Source organism: Hemiscyllium ocellatum, chromosome 4 (genome assembly GCF_020745735.1).
Source record: "Hemiscyllium ocellatum isolate sHemOce1 chromosome 4, sHemOce1.pat.X.cur, whole genome shotgun sequence".
NCBI classification, from domain to species: domain Eukaryota; kingdom Metazoa; phylum Chordata; class Chondrichthyes; order Orectolobiformes; family Hemiscylliidae; genus Hemiscyllium; species Hemiscyllium ocellatum.
The window spans coordinates 134,056,393-134,084,205 of record NC_083404.1 but is presented as its reverse complement, the minus strand read 5'-3'; the positions used below and the strand labels follow the sequence as shown (position 1 = coordinate 134,084,205).

Sequence of the window (27,813 nt, the reverse complement as noted above, 5' to 3'; positions counted from 1 at the left end):
TTTTTTTTTGTTAATGGTGCAGTCGATGTCCATGATGGTCTTGCAATACCTTCCAACTTTTGATTTCTTTCATGGTTGTGCTGTTGCCTGAGGTTGCTGTGTTATTTCTGTATCACTGTGCAACAGATATACTGTTAAGATATTTGTTTCTGTGACATGAGCAATAGTTTAAAGCCAAATTTTCACAGCAGTTGTAGAGGTTTTCACAAATTCAGTGGATGGTTTCAATGCAGAATGCCTGAGAAGTTGCATTTATCGGGGCCAGTTGTCACTCCTTTCTCTCTGAGGGCACTTCACTTGGAACTTTTCTTCTAATTTTCGACTGGGTTATGTTTTTTTTCTGCTGAGTGGTTCAGATGCTATTCTTCCAGACATTTGTAATGCCCTTCTGGCAATAGGGATGCAACAGAGTGATTCCAAACCTTCCATTTTGTTTTCCCTTTTTATTTTCTTGAGATGTCTGAACTTGCCTGAGATTGGGAATTTGGTACAGCGGAAGAATAAAGCTATCCAGGTACTTGGCCCTCCATTACACTGTGCATTGTATGCCAAAAGAAGAAAGTAGCACACATTGTTCTGACAGTAATAGATGGAGAGTTTATATATAATTTGCTTTGTTAACGTGAGAGCATCAAATTTGTTCAGTTTTTCCAAGTTAAACAATAAATCTGCATTGAGTATTATTAAAAAAGATTTGCCATTGAGCAACAAAAAGGTGAGTAAAAGCTTGTTCAAAGAGAGGTTTTAAGGAGCCTACTAAAGGAGAAAAAGGCAGTGCTGAGGTTTAGGGAAGTTGTACTGGAGCTTGGAGTCCAGATAGCTGAAGGCATGGCTGACAACAATAGAACAATTAAAGTTGGAGGTGTGTAAGGGACTCCTATTGAAAGAGTTCAGAGACCTGAGAATTTTAATGCTGAAGGAAATTAACTGAAAAGGAGAGGTGAAACAATGAAAGGATTTAGAAATAAGGATAAGAACTTTCCACTTAAAATGCCATTAAAATTAGCGGCTAGGTAATTGGCAAATGGGATTGTATGAGTTAGGAAATGAAGAAAGTTCAGGATATGTCACAGGAAACTTAGCGTTTTTCTCCTCTTATTTTCTCCTATATTACAATTAATGGCGGCGCACGGAAAATCTTCTGTAAACTTTTTGATGGAGTTGTTCACTTTAAGAGTGAACCTTTTTACCTGCAATGCCTATTGAGCCTAGAGGTGGCACTGTTAGAGGCATTTCATTCAATTCCGTCTAAAACGTAGTAGCTGTCATTGCATATAGAAACACACCTTCACCTTGCAAAATAATCTTTGCATTTCTAGAATTGCTTACCTTTTATCATTTATTGTAATAATGTGTAATAATTTTGTATTGTGGATCGGTAACACAAGTTCTTGCATTCCTGGGATGAAGAACAAAATATGACCAAAAGATAGAGGAGCAGGAGTAAGCCATTCAGCTCATAAGCACACCTCTGCCACTCAGTGTTTTGAAGGCCAATCTGAAAATGCTCACCTCTACTTTAATGCCTTTTCTTGATAACCCTTGATTCCCTTACTTTTTTTTAAAAAAAAGCTGTCTATCGTGACCTTGAATATAATTTAATGACACAGCTTGGACAGCCTTCAACAGATGCACTATCCTCTGAGTGGAGAAATTTGCTTTAATTTTTGTCTTAGATGGGCAACCCCTTATTCTGAGAATATGCTGTCTGGTCTTAGGTTCTCCCAAAACTTTCCACATCTATTTTGTCAAGACCCCTAAGAATCTCGAGTTTCCATAAAGTCACCGCTCATTCTTTTAAACGCCAGTGGGTACAGGCCCAACCTACTTGACCTCCCTTCATAAGCTAGTCCCTCCATAAATGATGTCAGCCTGGTTAACCTTCTTTGCACTACCTCCAATGCAATTATATCTTTCCTTTGATGACTTTCCCAGAACTATCCACCATATTCCAGCTGTGGTTTGATGAGTGCCTTGTGTTGTTTTAACAAAACTTATTTTATAGTCAATCCCATCTGCCTTTCCTTGTACCTGCTGAACTTAGATGCTAACATTTTATGATCCGTACATAAGGACTTTGACATTCCAATGCTGTCTTCCTTTATTTAAATAATATCCAGCTCTTCTATTCTCTTGCCAAAGTGCAGAATCTCACATTTTTCTATTTTATGTTCCTTCTGCCAAGTTTTTGCCTGCTCACTTAACCTGTCTATGTCTCTCTGACATCCTCAACTTGCCTTCCCACCTATTCTTGTATCATCCGTAAACCTGGCTATAGTGTTACGACTCAAGTTACTCCCACTCCGGCTTAATTTAAACCAGCAACACAGAAACGCTTTATCGGCAGTAATCCCGATTAAAATTTATCAGAAATTTAAATTTCAAAATCAGCCAGCTGTCGAAGCTTCTCTTTATATCTTCCTCTGTTGTCTTTTCATCTTGTTAGGAATTTCTGTTTCACAGGTCACTGATTGATCAAGGTACCTTTCAGAGAGCTATGTTTTAGGCAGTCTGCACATGCTGGTGGCTTGACAGTTCTCCCCTAACTGTTCAATTTTTCCCAGTCTTTTACCCCACGGTGTCAGATTGTTTCATTAGGTTTTTATTATTGCAAACATACTAACTTTGAATTTGATTGGAGGTTGGTGTTTTGGGGTATAAATTAAACTGATTGGCCAAATTCAAATTTGTTTTGTCATTTCCAGGCAACCAGTTACATTAGCTAGTGGACCAAAAGGTAACATGATATCTTGTTCAGAACGTTTGGTGCTGTCTCAGGTAGTTCTGCTAACTTTTAACTCTCTTAAAGGTACAGTACCTCTTACACCTTTATAATGATCCTAATTCACTTTCCTTATCCAAGTCATTTGTATAGGAGACAAGAGGGACTGCAGATGCTGAAGAAATTAGAGTCAATAAAGTGTGGTACTGGAAAAGCACAGCAGGTTAGGCAGCATCCAAGGAGCAAGACAGTTGACATTTTGGACAAGGGTCCTACCTGAAACGTCAACTCTCTTGCTCCTTGGGTGCTGCCTGATCTGCTGTGCCTTTTCCAGCGTCACGCTTTACCAAGTCATTTTTATATATATATATATATATATATATATAGTGTATAATTGTAGCCTCTGTTCCAACCCTTGTGGCACTCCAGTGGTTATAGGTTGCCAGGCTGAAAATGGTCTACTTATCCCAATTCTATTTTTTGCTAGTTAGACAATCATCTATATGTGAATATACTACTTCAAACACCTTGTATACTTATCTTATTAAAGCTTAATGTGTGGTATTTTATCAAATGTCTTCTGAAAATCCAAATATATTACATCCATTGATTCCCTTTATCTCTCCTGCTTGTTACCTCCTTAAAGAATTTGAGTATATTTATCAGGCATTTTTCTGCATCTTCATGAAACCATGTTGAATCTGCTTGATCTAGTTTATATTTCTAAAATCTGTGCTATTACCTCTTTTATAACAGACTCTGACATTTTCCCAATTGCTGATGTTGAGCTAACTGGCCTATACTTACCTGTTTCCTTCTTGCCTCCATCGCTTTTTAAAGAAAGATGTTACGTTGGCAGTTTTCCAATCTGCTGAAACTGTGTCAGAATCTAAGGATTATTGGAAGATTACAACTAGTGCATTTACAATCTGTGTGGCTACTCCTTTAGTGTCCTCTGATGCATCCCATCAGGTTCAAGGGGTATAAATGTCTTTAGCCTCACAAGATTCCCTAGCACTTTTTTCTTTTGTGATAATTATTGTATTAGTTATTATTTTATTCCTTATTTTAAAATACTGTTACTGTCTTTTACTGCACTGATGCAAAATATTCAGTCACCCATCTGAAATTTCCAAGTTCCCCATTGTTATTGTGATGATACTATGGCTTTAGGAGGTGTATTTTGACCTGGGTTTTTTAATGAAAAATGTTGAGACAGAGATCCCGAGCAGTCTGCTCGAGGTCAATAAAGTAAACAGGTTGCGAGGCCTTTGTTTTTTTTTAAAGTTGGAATAGTCAAAGCAGGCTGATGATGCATCATGTGAATATTTGTGAATGTGGTGCCAATCAACTCGGTCGCTTTGCTTTGCGTGATGTCAAGCTTCTTGAAAAATGTTGGAGCTACATTCTTCCAGGCAAGAGTGGAGTATTCCATCACACTCCTCCTTGTGCCTTGTAGATATTGGACAGGCTTTGGGATGATGAAAGGTGGATTACTCACTGAAGGATCCCGACCTTCTGACCTGTTATTGTAGCCACTTATATTGTTCATCCAATGCAGTTTCTGGTCAGTGGTAACCTCCGTAGGAAGTTGAATGCAGTGATGAGAACACCATTGAATGATAAGGGTAATGGTTAAAAATCACATAACACCATGTTATAGTCCAACAGGTTTGATTGGAAGCACTAGCTTTTGGAGCACTGTTCCTTCATCAGGTGATTGTGGAATATAAGATTGTAAGACACAGGATTTATAGCAAACGTTTATAGTGTGGTGTAACTAAAATTATATATTGAAAAAGACCTGGATTGTTTGTTAAGTTTCTCATTTGTTAGAATGACTATGTTGGTTTCAGTTCTTGCATATGTAAATCACAAAACATTTTAAAAGTTGTATTCTCAAGTGAAGTTTAACAGTGTCATGTTGGCCCAGATAATGTATTGAAGGTGTGAGCTTCCCTGTGTGAGGCTGTCTGTGCAACAATGGTCAGTCAGATTCTAATCTAAAAAAAATGGATTTGCAGAATCTTACGTGGATTCATGCAGTTTTTGAGCAAAGTAAAATATAATTCTGCAAGTACAGATTCACCCTACAAACTTTTGTGTGTGTGTGTGTGTGTGGGGGTGGTGGGTGGTTTATGAGTGTCTGTGAGAGTGTGTATGTATTTGAGTGAGAGTGTAAAAGGGTATAAGTCTGTGACATGGTGCATGTGGGAGTGTGTATGTGAGAGAGAGAGGGTCTGTGTGTGTAGCCCCCCCCACACACACACACACACAAGTTTGTGGGGTGAATCTGTACTTGCAGAATTACATTATATTTGCTGAAAAACTGCATGAATCCACGTAAGATTCTGTATATCAATTTTTTATATTATAATCTGTCTGATCATTGTGGCATAAAGTCTCACAAGGAAACTCACACCTTCAATGCATTATCTGGGCCAAAATGATACCAATTGTTAAAGTTCACTTGAGAATGCAACATTTTCAGAATATGTTTTGTGATTTACATATGAAAGAACTGAAACCAGCATGGTCATTCTAACAGATGAGAGATTTAATGAATAATCCAGGTCTTTTTCAATATATAATTCCAGTTACATCACACTGTAAACTTTTGCTATAAATTCTGTGTCTTACAATCTTATACTCCACAACCAACTGATGAAGGAACAGTGCTCCGAAAGCTAGTGCTTCCAAATAAACCTGTTGGACTGTAACCTGGTGTTGTATGATTATTAACTTTGTACAGCCCAGTCCAACACTGGCATCTCCTAATCAAGGGTAATGGTTACATTCTCTCTTGTTTCAGATGATCATTACTTGTCACTTGTGTGCCTCAGATGTTACTTATGACCTTATGATGGAGGAAAGGTCATTGAAATAGTTGAAGTTGGGTTGTGCTAAGGACACAATCCTGACAAGCTCCTAGGGAGATGTTCTGAAGTTGAGATAACTGACTTCTTGGAATCACCACCATCTTCCTTTGTGTCAGATCCGATTCCAACCAATGGAGAATTTCCTCACTGATTCTGATTGGCTGTGGTTCTATTGGTGCCAGTGTTGTAGCGATATTCGCTAAGCATGTGGCAAGCACAACATTTAATGGAGAAAAATCTAATGTGATGCATATTCTTAAAAGGAATGTGGAGACACAATGCACTGATCAGGGGCATTCTTGTTATGGGTGTGCAGGATCAGAGACCTGGATGTACATATGCAGAAGTTTTTAAAGGTGGCAGGATTGATCGAGAGAGCCATTAATAAAGCATATTGGCTTAATTAATAGGAGCATGGAGTACAACAACAGGGAGGTTGTACTGAACCTGTACAGGACACTGGTTAGACTTCAGCAGAAGTATTTTAGATAGTTTGGGTTACTCTTCTTTTGGAAGAATTCACTGGAGATGGTACAGAAGATGTTCACAAGAATGGCTCCAGGGTTAAGAAACTTAAGTGATGAGGAACGATTGGAGAAGTTGGGACTGTTTTTCTTGGAGAGGAGGAGGCTGAGAGGGGATTTGATAGAAGGTTGTAGAACCACGTCAGTCTGATTAGTTGTTATCCCTGGTTGTAACCTGACCAAGAATCTGAGGCCACAGTTTTGAAGTGTTTTGCAAAAGATGTAAATGCAAGGTGTGATTTGTTTTCACACAGCAAATCGTTTGGGGCAGAAATGCATCACCTGAAAGTAATGTGGAGGTTCAATTGAGACTGTCGAGAAGGCTTTGGATAATTATATAAACTAAAATTATGTCAGGTTTACAGGAAAGAGGCAACTGTTTGGCATAAAGTCAAAATGCATAGACAGCCAGTGATGACATAATGGGCTGAAAGGCCTCTTTCTGCAGTGTTCTGATTGTATGATTCATTCATAATAATATGAACCTTGACTTCTGGCTATTCTCCCTCTCTCCCTCAGAATTCCTTGCAGCCAATCAGTGACATTCTTGACTCAGTGAGGCAAAATAGCATCCTGGCGTCATGCTTGGAACTGCAGAAATGACTAGTTGCTCTTAGGAGGTAATTCCCCAACCATTATTATTTTCCTGATTTTCTACTCACCTGTACAGCTAAGCCATCAACGGCACTGAAAACAAAACTGATAAAAACCAGAGCCAGTGTATGGAAAAAAAAATCTGTGATTACTCACTGACTCCCCGAGGCAATTGAAAGTAGTCCAGGAGATCGTTCTGCCCTGAATTCCTGAATAAACTGACCTGTTAAGAAATGATTTCCTCCCCAGCCAAAAACAGAAACTTGAAGGAATTCAGCAAAACACTGTCCTTCACAGAATGTTTCAGGCGTTCACAATCCTGAGTCAAGAACCAACTACTGATAACTAATCTAGAACATCTTATACAGAGTAAAGTTGTGACATCTGATTCTCCCTAACCTATTTAATTGGAACAAATTGTGAAGTTGAATACAATCAATTTCCTTCACTATCATATAACTTTCAATCAAAGCCTCTTCTTTCCTTTTTCTTTCCCTTCTTTCCTCTTCCCTCTGTGCTCCAGTGTTGTCTCTTGACTCACCCTTTTTCTCCTAAGCTGCCCCCTCCTCTTCCTTTTCCAATTTGCCGATTCCTCTTGCCATTGTCCAGTTAGCCACAATACTGACAGGACCTAAATTTGCACAAGTTCTTGACTGGACTTGTAAAAAGCCATGGGTGAATGACTAGTTATAATACTTTAAGATGGATTCAAATTCAGAACCTGGAAGTACTCCAGGTCTTTCAAAGTAGATTATTTAACTCAAGCATAGACACTGAACTGGTATACCCAGGGACTTCAATCTTAATGCCTGCTTTAATGTACTACTGAGTCATGCAGCTGAAAGTTTGACTAGCTTTATGACCAGCCATTAAATGAATTATATTTTAGGATTTAATATTGAAGGATTGGAGTTTCTGGTATGTTCTGATCATCAGAAAATCTCCTGGCGGTTATTCTATAGCTATGCAACAATTTATATTTAAAAAGTCCCATTTATTTTAAGAGGTTTAGTTATTTTATATGATTTCTGTTGGTGGAAAATTGATGTCATGGTAGTAAGGAAATGGAAAACAAATCCACTATGTGCACCTGAATTGAGAGAAATAAATCATTGGTGTTTCTTTGTTTTTATTTGACAAAAAATTGCTTGAGGATTGATGCAAGCAACATCTGAAGAGGTTTACAGGCTAAAGCTATGCAATCAACTTCTTCTAAGCATCCACTCATCTACTTTCCAAGTTTCTTGTAGTCTCTTGATTCTTTGTAGAAAAAAGATAGGACAAAAGCACTGCTACACTGAATGGAAAAGATTCAATGTTGGTGGTCTGAAAATTTGTGCGTGTAGACATTCCAACTAGCCTGTCCACTTCCACTAGCTGCCTTAATCACGTTAATGCATTAGATTTAAATGTATGCAGTTCTGTGGCACTTTTTTTGATGTTATCAATGACTATATTACAGGTACAAGTGAGGTGCTCCCCTCAAGTTCACAACCTCACTCTAACAAGAACACAATTCACAAGTCCAGCTTCTGACTAAAGCCCTGATTGTATTTATATTTGGGAGATTATTAAATCCTGCCAAATACAAATATGATTGAACTAGGAATTCCTTCATGTGAAACACAAATGTCAGAATCTAATGTCATCCACGGTTGAAGTTTGACAGTCCTTGCAATCAGTAAAGACAGATTTCATTCATTATACCAACTTACCATATGCAAGAGTGAAACTTCAAAAGAAAATTCTGCTGCAGTGTGGCAGTTTTTAAGTACATAAAATACTACTGTGGGTGTAAGGGTTATCTCACTCAAGCAAATGGTAAAGTGAACTGTTTATATTATCAATATATATGCAGCTGTCAAGTAGTGGACATGATTTAAACAAAGAAAATGAATGAGTAGAAAACAGTAAACCTGGGTACAGACTTGCTCTTTGAGGTAGTGATGCATTGCTAACCACTTCCTACAGTAAATGATAATCTTCAAGAATGGATTGCTTACGAGAATTGGGAATGGACTTTGCATCCAAACAGAGGCGAACCAAAGTCAGAATGAACAAGCTTTTGTTTACATCACCATCATCTTAATAATGGTCTGAATCAAGGTTCAGCAACATCTGCAGGGACAGAAACAGGGATACTGTTAAGTGTTTTCTGGAGAATCTGAAGCTACTGAATGTAAACCACTTATTAAAAGTGGCACAAAATTGGGATCTTTTAATATCCTCAACAAATCAAACGTGGAGCAATTTATTCTCAGCACAGTAGTAAACCTCATCATTCTTCCTTTGGATATTCTAACCGGGGGAATTGATTTCATGGAGCTTTTACCCACGCTGTGTGTGGCATTTCTAGAGAGTTGTGATGATTTTTCTTAAGTCTGTCTAACATTTAAAACATTACTGCAACTTTCACGGCACAAGCCACTAAAACTTGGAAAACATTCTACAAAGCAGCAACAGCACTGGATTTATACCATGAGCTTATGGTAACAAGTGGTAACTAGATAAGAGTTGGAAATAATATTTGTAGGCATTTAAAACTGTAACAGTTTGCAACTCAAACTAAAGTGGGGCTTTGAAGGCCTATAATGGGGTTCAGTTTTTGGTGGTGACATCAGAGAAGGCTACATTACATTTTGTGATGGAAGCCCCTCTCCCGAGTCTTAATAAATTCCTAACGTATGAAGAAGCTTGGCTTAGTGATGATTAATCCTATAGGATATTTAGCTGGAGAATGCAAAACGCAGCAAATAATAACTCTGCAAGGGCTAAAAGGAAAAGTTGACCCACATATTTACAATGTAGAAATGTTATATCACTGCTTCCTCTGTCGATGTGGAGAGTTGGAGATGCTGTTCCAGAAAGAGCACTGATAGTGAGGTGCACTGTTCGGGGCTGAAGGCTTTCGGGTCAAAGCATGGGTGTATGCTGCGTAGAGGAAGACCCCAAATTAATACAGTGTGGCCCATACCTCTCCATCCAAAGTGTGAATGATGGAGAGAAGTAAAGTCAATGCGTTTCTTCTTTTACAAGCCAGCAACCATGATTAATCCTAGTTTGGAAAACTTTCAGAAGCTTTTCCGAGCATAGCATTCCACAAAACTCCTGTGCATCTGCTTTGCACGAATGAGGCTGACAGAGCCTTGTTGGAATACATGACAATTAGCTCAGGAGTCGTCTTAATCAAACTTACTCATTGAAATGAAACCTCTAGTGTAATTTCATTATTTAACCCAAATTGCTGGTCAGAAAATTGGATTTATGGTCAGGCAACTGACTTTTCAGACCTATACTGAATAAAATGCATGTCACTGGTAGATTCTTTAAAAACGAACCCCTAAGTGTTTGCTGTTTTCAAATTCCAGTGTTGCACCTTTCTATGATTATTAATGAATAGATGAATTGGATGTGGAGTGCTGGTTCAGCAAATTTTTAAAAACTTGTTTTTGATTTCACAATTCTTTAACCAATGCTTTTTATCAGGTGATTTGCTATTACTTTCAAATGTGCAACTGAGTTTAAAAAACTCTGAAAACCTTTATCAATTAAATTGTGTGTGTGCAGGAAAATAGTGTTTGTGACTGGAAACTAATTTTGCCAATGGCACATGTGCTTTGAAATTTAGTGGCAATAACTGCAAACCCAAGCTTATTTAAGTGAGTAAATTGAAAAGTAGATTATTCTGTTCAATAGTGAGGTCTGAATACAAGCACAGATAACTATCAAAAATCTTACAGCCCACAAAAAGTTGACAATCCTAAAATAGACTTATTTGAATTTTGGACACCGTGCAGTTCTTGTGAGATTGCTGATTCTGTTATTCTTTTGTCGTAAGCATGCCTCTTCTATGACAGTTGGGTAACTGTAACAATGCTGTGTTGCACCTGTAAACCTTCCATTTTACAACTGTTAACTAATTTGTCCTGATACAGCGATACTGTTCACCTTTTGTGGACGGTGGCAGATGTATACCCTGGAATTTGGTGTATGGTTGAAGACTTTCAGTGCTAAGATAGTATAAATGCTTAAATTGTTTTGTCCCTCAAACTTATGGATAGTGGTACAGCTACTTGTAAATTGTCAATAGTAATCAAGGGGACAACCTCTCTGCTATTTGTGGTCATAACTAAGATGATTGTGGATGTTGGAGGTCAATGTCTTAGTGCCAGGACATCACTACGTGAGGTTCTCAGCATAGTATCCATGGCACAACCATCTTCGGATGTTCCATCAATGACCTTCAAAACTCCTGCAAAACTCTTCAGATACATTTGTCTGTGTCTATCTGCAACTGGATCAACCCAGACAACATCAGACTTCGAATGATGCCAAGTCTCAGGAAATGACTGTCTCCAACAATTGGAGAATCTAATCATTGTCTTTGAATTTAAATAGCAGCATCGTTGCTGAATCACCTACTGGCAACATCCTGGGGTTATCAAAGACTGGAAACCAAACTGTTTCAGGCATACAAAAACCAGGAATATAAGGGCAGGTCAGATGCTGGGAATCTCCATTTTGTAACTCAATTGTTCCCTCCCTACTAGCCATCGTCTACAAGGCCCACGTCATGAATGTGATGGAAAACTTTCTGCTAACCTAGATAAATGCAGTTCCAACAACACACAAATTATTACAGCATCCAGGACAAAGCAGTTTGCTTGTCTAGTACCCAGTTCAGCATCTTCAGCATTCACTCAGAATCAAAGAATCATTCTCTTCACCATTAAAGCATAGTGGCAGCAGTATGTACCATACAAGATGCAATATAGTCATTCAGCGAGCTCCTTCTGATGGCACATTCCAAACCTATGTCCCCCACCCTGTGTAGAACAAGGTAGTAGATACATTGAGGAATACCACCACCTGAAGATTCTTTTCCTAACCTCACATCATCTTGAGCTAGAACTATATCACCTTCTTTTCACTGATCCTCTGGCAAAAAGTCCTGGAACTACTTTCCAAACAGCATTGAGAGTATTTGTAGACACTAAGGACTGCTGTGGAATATTGCTGAAAAATACCTCTCAACTTTTCAAAGTGAGATAATTTGCAAGAATTACCAAGTAAAGAAAAAACATTTATACTGCATGAGGTGAGAATGAAGGTTGGTTGACAAATGGACTATGATTGGTAGAGGCATTGCCATTCTGGATGTGTCTGTCAGATCATGAGTGACCATTAACTGCCAATATTTGTTTAACTTCAAACCAGTCAGGGTGCGTCTGCTTGATCAAGGTGCTCCCCTGAGAAATGAACCAGGGAATGGCTGTCACCTATTTTGTTGAATTAATACAGGGACAGTGTATGACATGCTCTTTCTATCTGCACATGACATTCTGGCAGGACCTTGTATATTTATATTGTTACTTCCAATACTTGCAGATGCAGCATACTGCAGGTTCAGCTGGCAATCCCGAATTGGTTGTCGGTGTAATTCTTCACACACTAAGGGCTGTTTAACATGTTGTCCAATCACAAATTTTCTGGTCATTCCATATAAGATTTGTTTTTCCTTTATATGGTAAATCTTGTAAATTGTTCTGATGATTGCAAGATGAAAAGGTTTGATAAAATCTCTTTTTTTCAGCAATATCCAACTGAATTTTTCTAATCATAATAAATTAGTAGAGTTGATAAGTATTGTGTCTTGTGTTACGACTCATGTGTCTTTGGAGAAAAATGGGTGATGACCTCTTTGAGAAGTAGGTTTTTCTAAGGTCTGAATTTTTGGTAAAGCATCCAGGGTTCAGTAAATTACCATGTCACTGGGACATGATCAATAGAAAGAAAAGAGTCAACAAGCTGAGTAATTTTGTGTTCAGGTAATTCTGCTTTAGAATTGAAAACAAGCTGGAGTGAAGGAGAAATCGTTAAAATCATGTTAACTGTAGATCTATATAAACAGTTGAGGGAACAAGTGAGAGAAAGAGGAAAAAAGAGAGTTTTAGATACAAAACTCCCATAATTCATAGAAGATGGAGAGTTGTGACTTTTGTTGGCTACATTTCAGATGCCAGAGATGTCTATGTTGGATGGGGAATTTAGAATCTTTGGAAAGTTAGAAGATATTTGAAGGGATTATCTTGCTATAAATAAACAGAAAGCTCAAGAAATTACAGCCGACATAAAAATTGTTGAAACAGTACTCAGACCAAGTGCTTAATCTTTACATTTTTGTTGAGTATCAGATTTGAGGCTCATAGGTGTGTGAAAGGAGTTGAGATCCAGATTATCAGTAACAGTTCATTCTGCCTTTGAATAACTGACTATTTAAAGTAGTGTAGATTAGATTTATTAGGATTCAAGTTTTTTGATCTAGTTGTAGTAAAATTCTTTTGTTTTAAATTATGAACCTTGTAGCTTCATTCTTTTACCTTATATCTAAGATGTCAGATTCTTAAGAACTAAACATGCTCCTGTTCTCTGGCATTATTGTCTCCTGATGTTATAAAGCAGCACATCCTCTCACTGATTGAGCAATGCTACTCCGAGTCAAATTTGGTAATGTAACATGATAAAATATGTGTGGAAAAACCAGTCGTTTATAAGTAATTACATGGCATAAGTTCATTGGGAATATGGGAATTATTTTATTTCAAAAACCTGGGGAAGAGGCATGGAGCTCTCAGATTTTTGCGAGTTGCAGAGGTGAGATGTTAATCATTTTCATATGAATATTTCCATTCAAAAATTAAACTTCCTCTTTCTGACTGTACTACAGCTGGTGAAATAAATTGATAATTAAATATTTCTGTTATTAAATTCAAGGTGTGAAACACAGCTGTTCTCTCCGTTTCTCATTCTCTTTCTCTCTCGCACACACATCCACCCACATCTTCGATTTAAATGTTAGTCTGAGTTTATATGTCCAGCTCCTCTCACAAGTGGTCAGATTGGTTGGTGGTATTGTCTTGAGTGAGTAATCCATAGAGTCATAGAGATGTACAGCATGGAAACAGACCCTTCGGTCCAACCCGTCCATGCTGACCAGATATCCTAACCCAATCTAGTCCCACCTGCCAGCACCCCGCCCATATTCCTCCAAACCCTTCCTATTCATGTGCCCATCAAAATACCTCTTAAATATTGCAATTGTACCAGCCTCCACCACTTTCTCTGGCAGCTCAACGCCCCATACACGTATCACCCTCTGCGTGAAAAAGTTGTCCCTTAGATCTCTTTTATATCTTTCCCCTCTCACCCTAAACCTATGCCCTCTAGTTCTGGACTCCCGACCCAGGGAAAAGACTTTGCCTATTTATCCTATCCATGTCCCTCATAATTTTGTAAACCTCTATAAGGTCACCCCTCAGCCTCTGATGCTCCAGGGAAAACAGCCCCAGCCTGTTCAGCCTTTCCCTGTAGCTCAGATCCTCCAACCCTGGCAACATCCTTGTAAATCTTTTCTAAACCCTTTCAAGTTTCACAACATCTTTGCGATAGGAAGGAAACCAGAATTGGAGACAAGATTCTAATAGTGGCCTAATCAATGTCCTGTACAGCTGCAACATGACCTCCCAACTCTTGTACTCAATACTCTGACCAATAAAGGAAAGCATACCAAACACCTTCTTCACTATCCTATTTACCTGCGACTCCACTTTCAAGGAGCTATGAATCTGCACTCCAAGGTCTCTTTGTTCAGCAATACTTCCTAGGACCTTACCATTAAGTGTATAAGTCCTGCTAAGATTTGTTTTCCCAAAATGCAGCACCTCACATTTATCTGAATTAAACTCCATCTGCCATTTCTCATCCAGAGACCCATCTGGTTCACTAATGTCTTTTGGGGATGGGAATTGCTTGTCTGTGTGAGAATCCAGATCCACATAAAGATGGTTGAGCCTTAACTGCTTTCTGACATGGCCAAGCAAGATGTTCAGTTGTATCCAAGGTCAGCATTGGACAGAAAATGCTGGCCAACCAGTGACACCCACATCCCACAAATGAATTTAAAGAAACACTGTTGAATTTGAATGCTGGTTAATTTTCATGAGACTTGGGGGAAAAAAAGCAAACATTTTTCTACAAACACCTTTTGATTTCTAAATCCAGCTGCCAAACATTCTAATCAACTTTATGCTTCACTTTTAACAGAGAAGTTCTTTGGTGTAAATTTTTCTGCGGTAATTTACTGGGGAGAAGCCTTTTCTTTAAAAAAAACAGTCTCCAATATCCGGACAAGTTGATACTTACTTTTTTGCCTTGTGATAAGGTCTTCTCTCTAAGATAATCCATTATATAAGTTGATGCAGTTTCCATACACTTCTAAACTCTAGTCATACTCTTCAAATTATGACAACTGTGAATTGGACTTGCAGCCAAACAGCAAAGTAAACTAAGTTTATTTACTTAGCAAACAACAAAGCAAAAACAGGCAATTTCTGGAGTTTATTGTAAGTGATTACCAACAAACAGAGATTCTTTTGTAAATTCAATCCCAGCCATTTATGGCAACAGCAGTCCTTGGGCACGACCCTCTCTTCAATCTGGCAGGAATGATGGTGTCACTAAATGGTAGTTACTCGCATTGCTACCTTTGGGCTCAAAGACAATACCTGGAAGTCTCCCCATAAGGGTGAAGGTGCAAAAAGACATTATATTAACTTCCCACCTACATCTGACCATTTAGTTCTGTTTTCAGCTTCACAAACTTCTCCACAAGTTTACAAGCATTGTTCAAGGTTTGCAATCAGTACCAAACTGCTGCTAATCTCAAATCTGCCCTTGAAGGTGCATCTCCTCCCTTTTTCATTCTATCTCAAAATGTAGGGGAGCTCCAGCAATAATGATGTTACTGAGCAGTCAAAGTAGTCAATCACATTTGAAGAATTTTTAGACAGCAAGTCAGGAAATGAAATGTAATTATCAGTCACACTTCTAAAGAAAGCTATATGCGTAGGTACATTCACGTGAGAAAAGAAAGAAGAGAAAATAACATTGACTTTTTATTTAATGTTTTACTTCAGAGTTGTTGAACTTTTGACATAATAGAAAGGTGATTTTTTTCACAAACTTCTAAAAAAAAGGATGTTTCAGGACTAGTTGCATTCATTCAACAAATCAGAGTTTTCTTTGTAGAGATATTTCAGCATAAATGGAGAAGCTCAAGTCAGTTTAACTGATTTCAAAGATTGCTATCTGCAAGGACTTCAAAAGCGCCCCATGCAGGAGGGAGTAGTGAATAACTGGCAACATCTTCTGGTCCTACATATTTTAGCAGTGCAGACTCATGCTATCTAGTACTGATGCTTTCACCGTGATTAAAACTGCACAATTCATGCCCATAATTGAAGCTGAAGGGCAAGCATTATGACACATGGAACCACCACACGTAACACGTGGGCACCTTATCTCAGGAAAGATATATTGCCATTGGAGATAGTCCAGAGAAGGTTCACTTGACTGATCTTGGTGTGGAGGAACTCTTTTATGAGGAGAGGTTGAGTAGTTTGGGTCTCTACTCATTGGAATTTAGGAGCATGTAACTTAGGAGATATGATAGGGTAGATGCAAAAGTTGTGTCTCCTTCTGGGAATATCTAGGACCACAGGGCATAATCTCAAAGTAAGGGATTGCATATTTAAGACAGAGGTGAGGAGAAATTTCTTTTCTGAGGGTGAATCAATATAATTCTTCACCACAGAGGGTCATTGAGGTTGGGTAATTAAAAGTCTGTCTATCTCAGCCTTGCTTATACATAATCAGTGAGGAAATCAAGGGTTATGGGGAAGAGGCAGGAAAATGGAGTTGAGGGTTGTCAGATCATCCATGATCTCATTGAATGGCAGGTCTGAATGGCCTGTTTATGGTCCTTTTTTGCCTTGTATTTTTTGGATTTCAGGTGAGATGATTCTTGTAGTGAGCAATTTAGGTGAAACGGGGTTTAATGGGATCAAGGATTGTTTGGAGCATGGGGTAATGTGTGAAGCAGTAAAGCCAGTAACTAGTCCAGATCTACATTGCATCAATACAGCACTGAGCTGAAATGTCCAGATTTTTTAAAAAATGAATTTTACTATGTTAAAGTTGACACGTGGGAGGTGATTTAAAAAGTCAGTTTTTGAACACGACCTGTTTTGAATGCTGGGTTTGAGGTACTCTACCTGTATTATTTTACCAGCTGATACCTCATGCTGTCATTAGGAAGTGGTGAGGTTTGTTTGAACAAGAATTGTATCATATAGATACAATTTTTCCCACCTAAATATAGAGTCCTGGTTCTCTGAGCTGAAAATGTGTTGTTGGAAAAGCACAGCAGGTCAGGCAGCATCCAAGGAGCAGGAGAATCGACGTTTCGGGCATGAGCCCTTCTTCAGTGCTCATGCCCGAAACGTCGATTCTCCTGCTCCTTGGATGTTGCCTGACCTGCTGTGCTTTTCCAGCAACACATTCTCAGCTCTGATCTCCAGCATCTGCAGTCCTCACTTTCTCCTGTTTCTCTGAGCCAATAAACTATCATTGCCTTCTTCAATTGGATGTTTGAAATGAATTTCTGACATTCATTTATTGCTAAATATAGATAAATGGTTGGCCTTGAGCATTGCAGATTGGGGTTAGCCTTGTCTATTTCCGTTTGTAGCTCAGAAGTCAGTTTCCAATTACTATATAAAAGAAACACTTTATTTCAGAGTTGCATGAATTTGCTGATTGTCTTTTATGTCTTTTAATGCCACTTCTAACTTTATACTTCAATCCTAACCCTCACCCTAACTGGAACCTGATCTCAGAAGTTAAGGTTTCAGCTTCAAGGCTGATTTTATCCCAGAAAGTTGCATGGTACTTCCAACCACATGCATCTGTGCATTTGCACAATTTTCCAGTCTGCAGTCCGTACCTCAAATGGGATTGAAAGGGTGGAAGGAGCTCGCCTGTTTTTTTTTTGATGGTTTGTGAGGATCTTTGATTTACTCTCCCCAAAATGATTTGAAGCAAACTGAAATTTGAATTCTTCTTGTGTGATATGAATGTTAATTCTCATTTAATGTCCCAGGCTCTCATTCTGCATATAGACACAAGCTATTTCAGAACTTAGTCATAGAGATGTACTGCATGGAAAGAGCCCCTTCGATCAACTCATCCATGCCGATCAGATATCCGAAATTAATTTAGTCCCATTTGCCAGCACTTGGCCCATATTCCTCTTAACCCTTTCTATTCATATACCCATCCAGATGCCTTTTAAATGTTGCAATTGTACCAGCCTCCACCACTTCCTCTGGCAGCTCATTCCGTACACATACCACCCTCTGCATGAAAAAGTTGTCCCTTAGGCCCCTTGTAAATCTTTCCCCTCTCATCCTAAACCTATACCCTCTAGTTCTGTACTCCCCCAACCCAGGGAAAAGACCTTGTCTGTTTACCCTATCCATGCCCCTCCTGATTTTATAAACCTCTATAAGGTCACCCCTCAGCAACCGACACTCCAGAGAAAACTTGAGTTGAGAATTTTAATCCTTTCACTTCAATTAAAGTGATAGGGTGGAGTATTTGGAAATAGCATATCATAAAACTCTAGTTTCCTGTCTATAAATTTCAAGAAAGTGGAAATAATCACTAAATTCTTTAAGGAAGAGAATTAAAGAATGGAACTGGCTAGTGGGTATCAGGCTACAAATGGGTCTGTGTACAAGGTTGGAGAAGCAAAATAGCAGTGTGAATATAGTGAAAGATTGGGATGTAATGTTTTGAATGGAACCAGTAGGCAGTTTGGTGCCATTCTCCTATGTCTTTGTATTCCATGAAGCTGCTGGACACCAGTGTTGACAAATCTAGTAAGTCCCGAGGACTAGCCTGAATTTTTCAAGTCTCATTCCATTATACGTTGTCTCTGTCAGTCTCTCAAATCTATTCTGTCGTGTAAGCAAATGTGCTGCACAACGCTGCTGGGGAAAACGACTCTGTGCCGAAGCTGATCAATGTGATCATCTCTTCCTATGGCAACTTAGAATTATAGAGATATACAACTCTGAAACAGACCTGTCAGTCCAACTTGCCCATGCCAACCAAAAATCTTAAATAAATTTAGTCCAATTTGCAAGCATTTGGCACGTATCCCTCTAAATCATTTGTATTCATGTACTCATCCAGATGCCTTTTAAATGTTGTAATTGTACCAGCCTCCACCACTTCCTTTGGCAGCTCATTCCATATATGCATCACCCTCTGCGTGAAAAGGTTGCCCCTTAGGTCCCTTTTAAATCTTTGCCCCCTCACCTTAAGTCAATACTCTCTAGTTTTGGACTCCCCCACGCCATTTATCCTATCCATGCCCCTCATGATTTTATAAACCTCTGTAAGGTCACCCCTCAGCCTTTGATGTTTGCAGGTGAGATATGAAGATAATAGACAGTGACAGTGACATCCGGAAGACAGTCACAGATGGCTGTAACCTCTGAAAGATGATTGTTTGAAAAGGGCTTTGGAAGAGATGAGCAGAAACCGAGAGCTCAGCTGGCTGAGAAAAGAAGCTGTAGAAAACTGAGATCAGCAAGTTGTGCACCTACCCAGCCCACTGTGTTTCTTTGCAACAAACATAGCAGAGACAACAATTTTAGAGTGGAGCTCCTGAGCCACTAAGCCAACAGGCAATGCTTAACACAGTGTTGACCACTATGACACATCGTCTTAGAAGGCCCCAGCAAATATTGGACTTGTTAAGGCACATCCTGGATTGTAGCACATGTGAAGTTCCCTGACTGGTTTGGTTCATGTTGCTGAACCAAAGTTTGTATTTCAATTACATAAATGCCTAATACCCTTGTCTCTGCAACTGGATATCACCACTTTGCCATTCTTCTGTGTTGAAAATTACCTCTCTCTAAATTATTTACCTTCAACTGTGCTCTTTTCTCCCCATCACCTTCATTCCATCTTCTTTGCTCAATTTTTATCTTTGACTTCGACAATAAAACACATTCTAAAACATATGCCTGAGGAATGTGAAGCAAAATTCCTACATAGTAGCACGTGTGAAGCACTTAACACTTTACCATTTTTTATTCCCCAAAATGATTGTTTTCCGAATTATTTTATCTAGATGCCTAATAATTAGGACTGATGCTCGACTTAACCTGGTAGCTGTTTGCATTGTTTACATTAGAACACGGCAGCACAGATAGACTCGAGTAGCCTTATTTTCTCTGCATAAGCTAATCCATAATGGACAAATTATAATGTCACCAAATTAGACTTGTGGTTTGTCTTCCTATATTGGGCAAATTATGGGCATTTTGACAGACACATTACAGTGAGGTAAAAATGAATTAACAGCACACTCCATCTCCGTCAATGTGGAGTATGATGTTTGTCAAGAATTACTTGAATGCTTCCATATGTGTGCTAGCTTCTGCTTTTCTGTGTGAGTTTGCAGATGAAAACTGAGGATGGGTTCCATGCTGTTCTTACTGTGTGACTGCGTCTATCATCAGGAATGACCATTTTCCAATTTATCGGTATGATTAATGCTGTCTAGTAATCTACCAATTACCAGGAATAGGGAGCTTTAAAGGTGAAAATTATGAGTAGGATATTGTGATGTACTTTTACTCTTGTCTTTTACTATTGTCTTTACTCTTCTGTGAAAATATGAGAGGACACAGAATAGCACAGCACAGGAACAGGCCCTTCAGCCCACCAAGCCTGTGCCGACACACAACACCTTCAAAACTGAAAATCTTTTGCCTCCACACAGTCCATGTCCATCAATCCATCTGTTCATGTATATGTCAAGATACCTCTTAAACATTACTGTTGAAATAACTCCACAGAGGCCAGTATCCCAACACCCAGTTATTTGCGCATGGAGAGTTCTTAGCACTGATCTAGCTCCCTTCGGGCCAGCTCTCAGATTGAAAGGAATGTCTGACACTCATGTGCTTATCTGTGGAGGACGGCTCCCTAATTGGGGCTGTTAATCTGGTCCAATCAGGGAACTCGTATTCTAAGAGCTCCACCTGGCTGATCTGGTTACAATCTTTAGAGCTATTTTATCTGCTTCTATCACCTTCTCTGGCAGTGTATTCCAGGCTCTTACCAACCTCTGTGTAAAATAACTTGTCTGTCACATCTCCTTTAAACTTCTCCTCTTTTACTTTAAATCTACATACCCTAATAATTGCCATTTGTACCTTGGAAGAAAGATTCCAAGTATCCATTCTATCCATGTCTCATCATGTTGTAAATCTCTTATCAGACAGCCCCTCAACCTCTGACGTTCAAGTTCTTGTATGTCCACTTTCTCCTCATAGATAATACCCTCCAAACCAGGCAACATCCTGCTTAACCTTTTCTGCATCCTCTCCAAAGCCTCCACATCCTTTGGTAGTGTGGCGACCAAAGCTGCATGCATTTTTCCAATTAATGAGAGTGTTAAGACTAGGAAACATGTTTAACAAAATAGCCTGCTAAAAATGTTTTAAAATTAATCCATCCACATATGTTAATTTTCAATAGACAAATAAGATAAAATTCATCATTTAGGCCAAACCAAGAATATTTTTTTCAGTTAGCATCTGATTTTTGTCTTTCACCTATTTGTTCACTGTTGCTGCAGAGATGATTGTTGGTTCAAGATAAGAAATTGGTTCCAGAGATAAGAAATCTCAGTTATTAAGATAATTTGGAGGTGTTCATATTATTTTCTTTGTAGGGGATAAGGCTCCGAGGCGATTCAGTTCGAGTATTCAAAATTATGATGCACATGGAGAACCTATTAATGCTTATAAAAGAATCATGAACTAGGGAGTACAGATTTTCAGTCATTTGTAATAATGTAAATAAGATGTGACAAAACAAAACTCTTTAAGCAGCAAATGGTTTGGTTCTGGAATGCACTGCCTGGAAGTGTGCTGGAGGCAGGTTTAATCGAGGCATTCAAGAAGGCATTACATGATTATTTAAATAAGAACAATGTGAAAGGGCACCGTGTTGTAGGGTAAAGCAGGAGAATGCCATAATTTATGTTACTCATTTGCAGAACTGATGCAGACACAATGGGCTGAATGGCCTCCTCCAGCGCAATAACAATTCTGAGATGTTAAGCATTGTTTGATAGGTGGGGTCAAGTTATTTTCAGAGAGCATTCTAATATTTGCATCAAAGATAGGACTGTTTACTCACATGTCTATTGGGGATATCGCCATAAATAAAACTCATTTTTAAAAACCTTTGTGAATAACATTTGCTTTCTTAGGTGCTGCATTGGCAAGTACCATTTTAAACAACATACATCTTGTTGCAGCTGTGTCCCTTTTATTTGATAGTTTAGGATCGCTGAAGTTGTTAGATTAATTATGTTTTCTTGAATATGGATCAAAGATAGTCGAGGCTTTTGTCTTGATAAATAAGAAGTAAAGAATAAGATTTTCCTGTCTGAACTTTGAATCACTTGCCTTTTTTATGTCTGTTTCACTGTTTGAGGGAAGATAAAATGTAGGACATTCTGTCCCTGAGAAGTTGCAGCTTTACAAGGAAATGGTATTGGCTTGTTGAAAATATTTTAAAACCACTAGTAACTGCACATGTTTTTCTTAATACCCTTCAATTGAGATCTGCAATTTTTGCTTCAGCTTTCATTCTCATACTGGGGATGCAACTAAAAATGATTGCGGTATCCTGGGACAGCTAATTGCTAAAGCCTGTGTGGAATGTGGATCACTGAGCCACTTTGGCAATGAGCTGAGTAACAATGCACACTTTTTTCCTGGCTGAGTCTGAACTAAAATTAAGCAGAGCGAGATATTTTCCCCCTCTGTGATTTACAGCAGATTTATTGTGAGTCAACCTAATATCCAGTGCTAATAGCCTGGACTCCCTCGCACAAAGAAGTCAGTATTTCTGTACTGTTTCTAGACCTTTGGTACAGATCTTGGGCCCTCAAAGAACAGTTACAAGTTAATTTTTTAATTGAACTGCTAAATTTTAATCATCTGGGCTGGACTTATTTCAAATTGGACCCATCCTGTATGTGAATCTGCCCAAACACCTGTTCAAATTCTTTATATTTATGAGATCATTTTGATAGCATAATTGCTAAGTGCTGTGCTGAAAATAGTCACCGTTTAGATTGATTTCTGATATCTTCGTTTTGAGTTTTTTTAAAAGGCCATTTTGATAATACTTTTGACAGTGGTACACAGTTTGAATGTAAATTATTAGAAAATTATTACATCTGGTCATAGCTGGTCACTTTTATTTCATTCTAAATCTTATGTTTGTCATGAAAGTACAGTAAAAGTAAAACACTGGGGAATTTATTGCAAGTATCATTCACACTTAAGTGGATCATTTAAGCTGACCATGTATGTACCCATCCTCTTTCCAAACATATTCCACTCTAAAACCCAACAGGAAGAATGAGAAACATGTATTTATGCAGCTTTCTCAACAGCTTAGCATCCTTAAGAACACTCAGAGTCTGTGAACTACTTTTCCAAGAATAATTGCTATCTTAATGTTGGAAATATGGCAGCCATTTTATTTTATTCATTCATAGGAGTTGGACGTCACTGGCTGGGTGGGCGTTTATTGCCCTTCCCGAGTTAATCTTTAACTGAGTTACTTGCTAGGCCATTTCAGAGGCCACTTAAGTGTCAACGGCATTACTTTAGTCTGGAGTTACTTGTGGGTCAGACCAGTTGTCCAAAACAGTGATATATTGATGATCAGTAAATCATTTTTTATGATGTTGATTGAGTGATTAAATATTGGCCGAGACAAAAGTGCTACGAATGATCCACAGCTGAAAGGATAGAATGTTAATGCTGAACTGAAATGTTGTTGGCATGCTTCTACCTGAGAGACAAAGGACATGCAACATTAAATCTGTTCAATGGTGGTGGGGTGGATCTCGTTTTACCTTTGCTTATGGCTGTGAAGGCTCTGTCACAGGTATCCCATGCAAGCTGTCAAATGACATTGATTTGTTTTCGCTGTCAGTGCCTGTTACCAATGGCTGTAACTACCGGTAGTTGTGGTGTACATGTCAGCTCAAAATGTAACCATTTTCTTTTTTGGTCAGCTCGTGATGTTGTGGAGCAGGAGGTGTCTATTTGCAAATGATACAAGCATTGACTGTGTCATGGATAGCTGTAAGCTCCAAAATTATAGGGATAGTTTGGTGGAGTGGGCAGGCACGTGGCAAATGGAGTTAACCTCTGATATATGTGAGATAATGCATTCAGGCAGGTCAAACAGTAAAAAGGAATGCAAAACAAGCAAGAATATACTGAGAAGGGTAGATGAAGTGAGAGATCATGGTGTGCAAATCCACAGATCCCTATAGGTAGCATTACAGGTAATTAAGTTTTTAAAGAGGGCATATGGAATGCTGTCCATCATTGTTGGAGGTATAGAAAACAAAAGTAGGAAATTGATGATGAAACTGTACAAGAGACTGATGAGGCCACAATTGGAGTATTGTGAGTAGTTCTGGTCACCACATTACAGGAAGAATGTAATTGCTCTGGAGAGAGTGTAAAGAAAATTTATTAGAATGTTGCCTGGGGTGGAGAATTGTAGAGATTTGAGAGGTTGGGATTGCATTCCTTGGAACAGGGTAGAAATAGGGTATGCAAGAAGAATATATTTCCTTTAGTTGAGAGTTCAAAAACCAGAAGTCATAGAATCAAGCTCAGTGGCAGAAGGATTAGAGGAAAAACTTTTGTACGCCCCCTTTTGTGCTGTATCATTCCTTTGATCCCATGTATGAATAAACCAGCGGCCCATTCTAACCCCATTTCCCTGCACCTGGTATGTAGCCTTGCAGGTTATAATACTTAAAAGGAAACTGGATCTGTACTTTAAGTAAGTTGAGAGCTTTGGCCTCAACCATCAAATAGGCAGTGAATTCCAGGTACTAGCCTCTTCTGGATGAATAGGTTTTTCCTCATATTCTTTCCAATTCTTCTCCAGTAACCATAAATCGGTGACTTGGTGATAATAGATCTCTCTGCTAGTGGAAATGGGTGCTCCCTGTCTGCTCAATTCAAGCCCCTTGTATTGTATTTTTGAAAAAAAAAGAAGCTCTGTTGTTCATTTTCTATCACGAGACATAGAAATGAATGTAAAGGGCTAAAAAGCATCTTGTCTTAAATTTAGTAATGCCAGAAGCATTTTTTGCAAACGTGTAATTTGAAGTGAATAATTCCTCACAATACCTCACAAGCCTTGTAGCACTGCAGAGTATTTCTCACATTCATTCACTGGAATGGTTCTTGCTGACAGGAGTGGGATTCTGTTTAAATAACACATTGCTTGCTGGAAGTCATGGTCAATTGAACACATTTTATTAGGTATATTCTTGTCGATATTTGCATATTTTCCTTATTATTCTTTAGCGTTGATTTGGCCATATGTTGTCTGGGTCAGTGGAGAATTTCAGGAAATTTGGAGGTAGATCCATTTTTGGCTTCTGCCGATTAATATAATTTGGCCCCCATATTGACTCCAGGAGACATTTATTGCATTTATGACCACATTACTGAATTGAAGCCAGCCAATATCCTTTTAATTCTTAAGCTCAGGAGAGATTCCTGTGAAGTTGTATTTGCACATGTACCGGCATTTGCTCTCAATGATTAAAACAAGTCTTACTATCGACTAATTTTAATGTTCTTCCCAAGGTGAGTTTAAAAGCAAGAGGCATTTATTTGAATTTGTCAGTTTTGAAATGGTATTTAGATAATTTAGATTAGTTTAATTGGTTTAGCCTGCCAAATTAAAATTCTTTATGTAATGCTTGAAATGGTTTAGCTCAGATTAGTGCTTCATAAACTTTTTGCAATGGGACTTTATTCTGAGGTTTGAAAGTTGGTCCGATCCCTTGATCGGAGGGAGCATGGAGCAAGTCAATATGAGAGTACAGCCTCGGAAATCGTGATTCCAAAATCTCACCTCATGATCTCTCTCTTGGGGCTCCAATCCCCACTTTGGAGAGCCCTGGTTTAGATATTTCAAATTCAATAACAATGCTATCAGACAAGACTAGAAGATGAAATTAATAATAAATTTCATTGAGTATATTCAAGCTGAATAGTTCAGTCAACGGTGAAGGACTATTTAAGTAATGAACAAAAGACACAAAAGTTATCTTGTCAAAAGTACAGGACAGATTTCAAATTGGATATGCAATACCAAGCTGACAAATTGGCAAACTCTTACTTCCTTGTATCAAAAAACTTCCAGTTTTTGTGTTGACAGAAATCTGTAATCACTGCCCTGAAAACTATCCTTGTTTAGATGAATATCAATCCTAGTCTGAGGCACACTTTTTAAGAATATAGTCACGTGTACTTTTACATGAAAAATACAGTGAAGGTTTTTATAATTTTCTCCATCATTGCTTCTACATGAATGACAGAAGTTGTACGTAACTATAAAAAGTAAAGTTCAGTTAACAGCTTCTGGGTTTAGGGAAAGCTGATTAAAGAATGATGGAATAGCGTGAAGGTGCAGCTGGATCGAGACCCCCATGCAGGTGAGCTGGATACTAGGCTGAAAGCCTCTGCCAAAGAAAACCACCATGCCGTGCCAAGACTGCCACTCCTGGATGAGACAGCCTCCTGGGCTGCTGGAATACCTGGAAGCCAACGGCGAAGATCTCTACATGTGGATGGAACCTCCACCCCGGAACAAGACTGTCAATCTAGGTCAAGACTGCCACAATGGAAGAATGACACATGGAGACCACCACGCCAGGGTGAGACCACCTTTCTTCTCCAGGTAGTCAGGCCTAGCTGCAGGCCTGGAGCCCCGGCGTAGCCTGTGAGTTCAGGTGGTGAGGTAAGGCCAGGATTTGTTCCTTGCTCGCCAGGAAACCCCAGACTAAGGTGGTGTCTGACTGATTCTTGCATTGCTGCCTTTGCCATCAGAGACTTCCACAGGACACAGGAACTTAAAAACATGGCTCTTGAAACCATTTGCGCCCAATTTAGAATTGACTCTTGCCACCCCACTCCCTTAATTAAGCATTGTTGAAATTGAATTTTCTAATAATATGATAATTTGACTTATCAACAATTTGATTTGGTTGGATTTAAGATTTCTTTGGTTCTGTGCATGTGTATACATTGCCTCTCACTTGAAAAGAATGAAATGTGTTTGTGCGTTTACTTTATCTTGTGCATGAACAAGCTCTTATTTTTGATAACTTGAGTTTCAAGGATAGTGCTACTGATAAGATTTTGGAGGTGCTTGATCAGGGTTTTCCCATTGTCTGTTTTAACAAAACTTTTCAAAAAAAAGTTCATGAAATTAGGAGAAATTAATAAGATGCAGCCTTTATTCGCCACTGATTGGTGAATTGAAAGTATAATTAAGGTGCTTCAGACCAGTCTTTTATTGGTGACTGGTTGCTAATCATTATTTTGGTTTATGAGTGTCCTAAGATTATCACTGGAAGCATAAGATGGCATTCTGCTTTTGTCTGATAAACGGAACCTACTGAGAGCCATAGAGTCATAGAGATGTACAGCACAGAAACAGACCCTTTAGTCCAACTCGTCCATGCTGACCAAGTATCCCAACCCAATCTAGTTCCATTTGCTAGCACCCGGCCTATATTCCTCCAAACTGCTTGTTTGTAAAGGGTCTCTAAAATGGTCAACTTTTGCAAACTAAGTCCAGAAAAAGAAATGTAAAGTCCAGGTCAGCTTACAGGTTGTCCAATTATGAATAGTTCAAATTAATGTTAGAGGACTGGAATTCATGTTTAGAATTGATGTGATTTCAAATTAACAAAGCTAACCCACTGACTGTGATGGCTAATTAGTAATTGTATTAAACAATGATGCTTTTATTTCCTTCTAGGTGCTGTTCTTTTGGCCTGTGTGCAGGGAATTGCAGTCAACGTGGACCCAATCTTTTATGTATGGCTTCTTCAGCTGCCTCAGAAAATGAATGTGAAACATAGATCACAGGTAATGAGATCATGATGGGATGAGTGTCTGAAGATTGCAACTTGTCTGCGTTTATTTTATCATGAATATCATGCTCTGTAACTTTATTGAAACCAAATACCATAGTGTAATATTTTGGCATTGCAATGAAAACAATCAATAAATGTTATTATAATTGGGTTAAAATTTAG

The 27,813-nt window shown here is 38.6% G+C and overlaps 1 protein-coding gene across 4 annotated transcripts in view; it reads left to right on the top strand.

The window, feature by feature from the left end:
* The window catches only part of LOC132815107 (intermembrane lipid transfer protein VPS13B-like), a 945,713-nt gene that overhangs the window by 433,126 nt on the left and 484,774 nt on the right, over positions 1-27,813 (top strand). For all 4 annotated transcript variants that reach the window (XR_009644627.1, XM_060823876.1, XM_060823877.1 and 1 more), the window contains exon 20: positions 27,534-27,643. Coding sequence is in view for 3 of the 4 variants with exons in the window: in XM_060823876.1 (XP_060679859.1) it covers positions 27,534-27,643 (110 nt within the window). In the remaining variant the exon portion in view is untranslated. The remainder of the gene's footprint in view (positions 1-27,533; positions 27,644-27,813) is intronic.